Here is an 8,581-nt window from a genome sequence, read left to right on the forward strand (position 1 = left end):
ATAACTAATATAAAACTCTTATTTATAGGAGAAAACGAAAGCAAGCTCAAACTTTTTTATAGGTGAATCAAACCCTGTTAAGAATACTAATTCATGGTCTACAATAAAACTAATTTTCAACAGGGCATCAAGAAGTATTCAACGAATGCTTTATACATTTTTTCTTTTTCTGACGTGATACAGTGAGACATGCATCTTTAAGATGACAGAGGACCACTATCGCATTCAATTCCATTTGTCTGTATCGTTCAAGGCTGATAATGAATGAACTGGACTAGTAGACGACTGTTTCTATCATTTGGTATCACGTCATATCTGTTAGTGCAAGAAGAAATTGAGCTCTGTGAGATGTGAATCACAGATTCGAATGGAAGAATTAGCAGTACAAAAATGACGAAGATGATGCAATAGAGAGAGAGAGAATGTAGAAGAGAATATGACTCTGCAAATGTTCTTCACACGTTCTTCATTCATCACATCGAGGTAGTGAGGAATATCACACTCCTCTTAACCGTTTACATTTCTGATATTTGGCAGTATTCAAAATTACATCCAAGAAATCCTAGCCATCCATCTTACACCCTATGAGATGAAGACACATGTACATTTACTTACTTAAGGCCTATGAGACTAAGATAAGAAAACATACAACCAATTTAGCTAATCATCCTAGCAATATGAGCTAGAAATACAACTGCCACATCAGATCACAATTTACTCACTAACAATATCATCTTTACTAAATTTGATGAAAACAGGTTAATTAATCGCATTCTTATGGATAACATCGAACTTTTCTCTTTGCTGTATTCGATTCACCAAATTGTTTAAGTTTACGGATGAAGAACCGTGTGGACTGGTGGCTTCTTCTGCAAGTTTCTTCCACTCCATGGCCTTATTTCTCATTTCCGTAGCTTTCTCTCCCTCCATTAACTCTCTAACAAGCTTCTCCACTTCCTCTCTCTTCACATTCTTATCCATCTCCATACCAATGCCCCATTCTTTGCAAGTATAATGACAGTTTGTTTGCTGATCAGAATGGAATGGGCAGCATAACAGAGGCACTCCTGCAGACACACTCTCAATTGTTGAATTCCAACCGCTGTGTGTTAAAAACCCTCCAATCGATGGGTGGTTAAGTACTTGCTCTTGTGGGCACCAACTCGCTATTAGACTTCTTCCCTTAGTTTCATCCACAAACTCAGGTGGTAAAATTGCGGATTCACCGATGACCAAGTCAGGCCTAATTACCCAAAAGAAAGTAAGCTTGCTATTTGCAAGTCCCCAACCAATCTCCAGAAACTGTTCTGGTGTAACGAACGATGCGCTGCCAAAATTCACGTAAACAACAGAATTTGACGCCTTGGCGTTTAGCCATTTAAGGCACTCCGTTTCTTCTTTCCATAAGCTGTATCCCATAGGCTTCAAAGGGTCTTCTAGTATCTGATCGAGAAGTAATTGCAGAGGGCCAACCGCGTAAACATGTGGAAGTATGGATGAGAGAGCCGCCAAAACATCTTGTTCCAGTGCATTAAAAGTATGAACAACAACTTCTGAAGCTTTACGAGCTCTGTCCGCTGCTTCTAAGATGTGTCTAAAGTAGACATCATCGGGATTTGTAGTTTGAAAGACGGTTGGTAGGTCCTTTAGACGGATAGTTTTCATTCCTGGAATCCAATCTATTACCTTGTCCAGAAATCCATTTGTGTAACTCTCATCTAAAATATTCATTAGTAAAGAAAAATGATCATTTGATTAGGACAAAAAATTAATAAATCTAGTTTAAACAATTGCTTCCATTATTTCTTCACCTTTGAGTGGTGCAAGTCCCTTTTTCACCAAAGCGGGGTACTGCATAAACCCCATAAAGCTGCTTGCTGCAAAAGTAAAGAACAGTGCTATAGGAATGCCAAGTTTCTCAGCTGCAAGGGTCGTGAATGACATGAAACCATCTGAAACAAGGCAAGTCACTGGAGGATTAACATCATTGGACGTTAATGCAGTGTTGAGTTTTTCGATGAGGCTAAGAAACGGAGGTAAGATACTTTGGCTGATGAAATGAAAGAGCAAAATGATGTCTTCTGGGGTACGTTTATCCGAACTAATTGTATGACCATCTGGGATTGTTTCCTATCGAAAATCAGGCAAGCCATCAAGAGAGTTGGGTCCAAGGGATTTAAGAAATTGCTTGTGGATGTACTCCGTGTTGACAAAGGTTATATGAAAACCTCTATGGTGGAGGAGCTTTGCTAATTTAAGCATTGCCCTTATATGACTTTGAAATGGAAGTGGAACACGTACAGCATGAGGCTTCTTGCCTTCTGCCATGGAGTTCATCTTGGGTTGTGTGGTTCGTCTAGTCCCTTTTATGGAATACGGTAGATTGTTGTACATAACACCGGTCGTTTGACAGTGAGTAGTGAGACGCCTGTAGGTTTATCTTGTCCCCGTACGTATGTGGTCGAGTTAAACTCAATTGTCAATTCTTTAGGTTTATCGTGTTTCAGTCTGTAAATGTGGTTGTATTTAACCGACAAGGCTCGATCGTCCTATTCTTACAGGGACAACGGGCTACACAGTTCATGTGATTTATTTTTGGGGCTTTTTGATCCATTTCCAAAAACATAAATGGTTTTAAGAAGTGAGTCTAATTATCTAATTATAATTTTTTATTTTTTTATACTCTTTTTATATTTTCTAAATATATTAAAAATCAATTAAAATCTTCGGCTAAACCACACAATGAGTAATCTAATTTTGTATCGAATTCGTCATTCACTAGATTCGAATCTAAGACCTCTCACTTCCAAGTGAAGAGGAATACCACCAGACCATACTATTGAATGGCCATTGAAGAGAGAATTATTGATAATAAGATCATTAAATTTAAGAAATTGGACTTATTTTAATAAATTGGACTATTCTCAAAAGATATCAAGTTTCTCTCTCTCTTTTTTTTTTTTTTTAAAGAAAACTAATAAAAATGGCTTAAAAACTTTGAGTTTTAATGATAAGGACAAAATAAAATATAAAGTGAATAGTACCAGGATTGACTTTTTAGTGTTAAAATGTGATTTTTTGTTAAACTGAATAGTATCGGGAGTTTTTCGTTAAAATTCCCAATTTTTTTTATTAGTTTGGAAAGGGCCTTGAGGGGAAGGGGTTCGTTCTAGTGGAGTCAGTTATTTCTAATTTCTCTTAGCAAAAGAGAGTGGCCTATACTCGTAGTTTCCCAAAAAAAAAAAGAAAAAAAAAAAAGAGGTTACAGTTGTCCGAGATGTCTTTTAGACTTCTAAAACTGTATTTTAAATTCTGTAATAAAAATCAAATTTCTCGTTTGTTGTCCGATTAATGTCATTTTGCTTTCATTGAATTTTTTAAGGCTTTGAGTTACCCACAGGGTGTTGTAATCAGGTTATTTAAGCCATTCATTGACTCCTATTGTGGTGATATTTCAATCTTACTCGAACAAATCCTTTGGGACTATTCTCAAATATTGGTGGATTCCAAAATTTTGCCTTTAAATTACGCTTGGAATCCTTTAAACTTAGTACTGCGTCCGATATATATATATATATATATATATATATATATATATCAGAGTATAATAAGGTTCCATTCAGGCATATTCATATGGTATGTATGCAAAGGATAAAATTCAAAGCTACGTACTTTCCAGTATAGGTCAAACCACTCGATTTGATTATGAGTCACCTTCACTTGTAAAGAACTCGCCCTCATGTTCATCTTAAAAGGAACTAGGGTTAACAGGAAGAACCCAATATTCTTGGCCTTTAGTTGGAATCACAAGGGAACTAATACCATACAAAAGGATTACATGCATAGTTACTTGAAGGAAAAATTTTGCTATCGTAATCCTAAAGAGTTTGTTCGACTAATGATTGAAAAATCATTACAATAGGAGCCATCCAATGACTTGCATAACCTGATTACAACACTTTGTGGGTAACTTAAAGGCCTTAGGATATTAAATGAAGGAAAAAAGACATTAATCGGACAACAAACGAAAAGTCTGATTTTTATTACAAAATTTAAAATGCAATTTTGGAAATCTAAAATCAATCATAGATCACTAGAAAGTAGTGAGTTAGAACCAAGATGTCGCGCCTTTTTTTAGAAGGTATCATGCGTCTAAAACGGAGATCGGATGCCAAATTTGTAAATTCCCACTGCGTCCTTTTATGTTGTCAAATTTAAAACGCTTTTTTAAGACCCACTTGCTAATGTATTTCAACTATCCGAAATATCAATATTTTATATATTCCGTCAAAAATCATGTTTACCAAAAAACACCTAAATCTGAACCCATATGACCGTTGGAATAAGGATTTAGAGTTTCTTTATAGAACCGTATTTGCCTATTTTCTTCACTACAAATGAATGTCTTAATGATTTTGGATTTATCTATTTTTTGCAAGAATGATATATGAATTATGTTTTAGAAGATAAACGGTTCAGATCGTTAAAATGCATCATAGAGTGGCCCTCACAAAAACTGTGTCAAAAGTGATGCAAAAAATATAGTGCAACGAATCCATCCATTATAAATATAATCATCAGATTCCGCTCTTCTATAAAATTTGGGCTTTACAATGGTTACAATAATTTCAAAGCATTGTTCTTCCCGTTGTAACAGTAGAGATTTTTATGGATACAGGATCTATCCTTTTCTTAATAGCACTTGATTCACCAAATTGTCCAAATTTCTAGTCGAAGAACCCTGTGGAGCCGTAGCTTCTTCCGCAAGTTTCTTCCACTCCATTACCTTGTTTTTCATTTTCTTGCCCTTCTCCCCTTCCATTAACTCTCTAACAAGCTTCTCCACTTCATCTCTCTTCACATCATTATCAATCTCCATGCCGATCCCCCATTCATTGCAAGTATAGTAACAGTTGGTCGTCTGGTCGGCAAAGAAGGGCCAACAGAGCATAGGCACTCCTGCAGACAAGCTCTCAATGGTTGAATTCCAACCGCTGTGCGTCAAAAACCCGCCAACTGACGGATGGTTCAGGACTTGCTCTTGGGGGCACCAACTCACTAGTAAACCTCTTTCTTTGGTTTCAAACTAAAACTCTGGCGGAAAAATCGCTGATTCACCAATAACCAAATCAGGCCTAATTGCCCACAAGAAGGGAAGCTTACTATTTGCAAGTCCCCAACCAAACTCCAAAAGCTGTTGTGGTGTCAGGGATATTAAGCTGCCAAAATTCACATAAACAACTGAATTTCGTGCTTTGGTGTTTAACCATTCAAGGCACTCGGTTTCTTCTTTCCACATACTATATCCCATAGGCTTCAAATGGTCTTGTGGAAATTGATTGAGAAGCAATTGGAGAGGGCCAATGGAATAAACAGGTGGAGGTATAGATGACAGAGCACTCAAAACATCTGGCTCCAATGCATCAAAAGTATGAACAACAACTGCTGAAGCTTCATGAACTCTTTCAACTGCTTCCAAGGAGAATTTAAACACAAGGTCATTCGGATCTGTAACTCGAAAGCAAGTCGGGAGATCCCTCAAACGGATACCCTTCATTCCTGGAACCCAATCAATTACCATCTCCAAAAATCCATTTGTCAAGCAGCTCTTGTCTACAACACAACTTCCAAGTAAAGGCAAATTAATCTCATCAATAATTTGTTTAATGATAAATTGGCAAAAGGAGTATTTAGGGCCTCTATGGAACTGCTTGACAAAGCTAAATGCACTTTTTAACAACCAAAAGCACTTCCAACTATATTTCGAAGAAAAACTTAAAGGTGTTTATGATTATGTAGAAGGGTGTTCTGGACTCATGAATAAAACCACTTGGATTTTTAATAAATTTCATACAAATTTATAATAGATGCACTTAGGCAAAAAATCTTACAAGGAGAAGTGCTTCAGCTTCTCACCTTTCAAAGGTGCAAGTCCTTTTTCCACCAAAATAGGATATTGTTTAGAGCCCATGAAGCCGGCTGCAGCAAAAGGAAAGAAGACGACGATAGGAATTCCAAGCTGTTTAGCAGCTGTGATGGTCGATGTCATAAAACCATCTGAAACCATACAAGTCACTGGGGGATTCCTGTCATTCAGTTTCTTGAGGAGGTTAAGCAACGGAGCCAAGAAGTTCTTTCTGATGGACTCCTGAAGCAAAGGGAACTCTTGGCGGGTATCGTTATCTGAAAGGCCATCTGGGATTGTTTCATACCGAAAGTCAGGCAAGCCATCGAGGGAGCTGGGGCCAAGAGAGTTAAGAAAGCGCTTGTGGTTGTACTCTGTGCTAACAAAAGTAATGTGAAAGCCTTTGTGGTGGAGGAGCTTTGCAAGTTTTAGCATTGCCGTTACATGGCTAGGAAGTGGAAGCGGAGTACATACAGCATGAGGCTTATTGCCTACTACTTCTTTGGAACTACTCATCACGTCACGGCCGGTCTTGAGTTTTTTGGTGCCTGAGGCGAACGCTCAAACTGTGCTGTTCTCAATACAAGAACAATATAATAAAAAGAAATATTCAAAGCACATATTCACAACCAAAGCACAGATTCACAATCAAAGCACAAGTTACCTGAGGGGTTTTGCAGCAGCTCTGTGCTCTTCTGGTACTTGCGGATTTCACTGCGGCGTATTCACAAACACCTTACAATCACAATCCAGCAACATAAAACCGTAAATCTTAAAACACCCAGAATTCAAATTACAAAACAAGAATAATCAATTACCAAATCTTAATTTATATCAGTATTAGCCAGAATCAATACAAATTTTAAGATTAACTGGGCAGCTAAATGCGGGTTTGATTACATACCCAAGAGTAACAGTTACAGGACCGACGGGACCGTTGGGTCAGTGTGTGGGTGCACAGCCACTGGGTGGACGGTGCAGCCGCGCAGGACCGTTGAGTCTGGGTCTTGCCGTCTTGGCAGAGGTCATGTTAGCATATGTATACATATATATGCGTGTGTATATATGTATATATTATGTGTATTGTATGTACACATATATTTGGTATATACTTCAACTTTGTATGATGATGATTCAGATAAACAATGGACCGTCGAGTTTGCTCTTTGTATTTTTGATGGTGATGGATCAATGTTAGAAAATATTAGGAATAACAATATAATTCCATAGATAATAATCATAAAGAAATTAACAACATCAATTATATTATGAGATTAATATAAACAATTAGAGAGAAATTTAGAAAAATTGACAAACTTGGAGATTGAGGTATGCATAAATGCAATATCCTAAAGACATGTTTTCGTCCCTACTTTTGTGCTTGTAGTTTTGTAGGCATCTGTTTCCAAAGATTCAACAATCTATAATCCGAAGTCAAAACACTTCAATCTTTGAACTCTGACAAACTTTATATATTCCGTACTCTCAAGCTTAGACTCGAAATTTGACAAACAAATAATGAGAGAAACAAAGTGGGAAAACCCTATTTCTCAAGAGTAAAAATTAACTTTAATTTTCTATTATTTAATACCAATGTGTTAATATAGAACCCAGTCACTACTTATTAAAGAGATTTAACTTTTCATACATAAGTATACATTATCTCTCGAGGGAATGCACATAAACAACATAACCTTTCTAAGAAATACGGTTAACACTATTTTTCATCCAATTATTAAAAATATATATTACAATATTTCATATTATAATATATGATATCCAACAATCCCCCACATGAATGAAAAATTAGAAGAATTTGAGAGTACAAGCAAACAAAAGATGCATCGGGATAGGTGTCTTTTGGACTTAAACCTACCCTAGAGAATACTTATTGGATTTACTTGGTGACGTAGTGGATATGGAATATTGAATTGTTCACTGCAACAGAAAACCGAGACAATAAGCAACACACATCACTAATCCTAATATATTACGGTTCATACGGTTATGTTTATTTTGGTCTTGAACAAATCCTGGATTCATGAGAGCTTTAGAGAATTTAGCCATCTCACACTCATAGAAGCGACCCATTTCTACTCTAACATAGGTGACCGCTGATTAAGAATACTGTGCAATATTCCACTTATTAATTTATAAGATATCATTGTCATTAAGTATAAATATACAACCTAAAACTTCTGCAAACAACACACTTCTTCCATCATAGGTATGAGGTATATAAGTGTGTTAACTTCTTTGTATCATGCCCAACCAGTTCTCGAATCAACTAAGTTAGGTTTCCGCCCAACCAATTCATTAGTTATGCTGGCTTTAGCTTCATTCCTCTCGATGATCAACTTACTCTCTAATCAAACCTTTAATAATTGGTACCACTTAGGTTGACTCTCTTTAATGGTCTACACAATCCATCTTATGAAATTATTTCATACGAGAGTAGTTGATTTACAATATCAAGTCCTCAACCGTACATGTTGGGACTTTAGTAAGTAATTTGCTAACATTTGGGCATACTTCCCCACACTTAAGGTATTAAGGAAGGTCTCTAACCTCTTCATACTTGAAAAATCATTTATCATAAGATATATTGTTTATTCTCTCTTTTATTGTGCAAATTACTCTTCACACTTAGACATTGTGCTTTGCTCAATTCGACAA

General features: G+C 36.5%; 2 protein-coding genes across 17 annotated transcripts; both read right to left on the reverse strand.

Annotated features, from left to right (window-relative positions):
- Window positions 1-437: 437 nt before the first annotated feature.
- On the reverse strand, window positions 438-2,412 carry LOC137749155 (7-deoxyloganetin glucosyltransferase-like). Its single transcript, XM_088689931.1, has 2 exons — window positions 1,812-2,412; window positions 438-1,718 (listed from the first exon to the last, which is right to left on the reverse strand). The coding sequence occupies exons 1-2, from the start codon at window positions 1,942-1,944 to the stop codon at window positions 760-762; spliced, it is 1,092 nt and encodes a 363-aa protein (XP_088546057.1). The 5' UTR covers window positions 1,945-2,412; the 3' UTR covers window positions 438-759.
- Window positions 2,413-4,542: 2,130 nt separating this feature from the next.
- On the reverse strand, window positions 4,543-7,045 carry LOC137708573 (7-deoxyloganetin glucosyltransferase). 16 transcript variants are annotated; one of them, XM_088689787.1, is made up of 4 exons: window positions 6,810-6,943; window positions 6,570-6,640; window positions 5,917-6,476; window positions 4,543-5,613 (listed from the first exon to the last, which is right to left on the reverse strand). In XM_088689787.1, exon 4 carries the CDS (start codon window positions 4,949-4,951, stop codon window positions 4,682-4,684), a length of 270 nt encoding a protein of 89 aa, XP_088545913.1. In that variant the 5' UTR covers window positions 4,952-5,613; window positions 5,917-6,476; window positions 6,570-6,640; window positions 6,810-6,943; the 3' UTR covers window positions 4,543-4,681. The 16 variants fall into 15 exon arrangements, with proteins under 16 accessions (XP_088545922.1, XP_088545923.1, XP_088545927.1 ...); XM_088689796.1 differs by having other exon boundaries at window positions 6,570-6,619; window positions 6,810-7,045; XM_088689797.1 differs by having other exon boundaries at window positions 5,917-6,471; window positions 6,570-6,619; window positions 6,810-7,015.
- Between the last annotated feature and the right edge of the window lie 1,536 nt (window positions 7,046-8,581).

The sequence above is a fragment of the Pyrus communis genome, chromosome 17 (assembly GCF_041283825.1).
Source record: "Pyrus communis isolate YQ-2024b chromosome 17, ASM4128382v1, whole genome shotgun sequence".
Lineage (NCBI taxonomy): Eukaryota > Viridiplantae > Streptophyta > Magnoliopsida > Rosales > Rosaceae > Pyrus > Pyrus communis.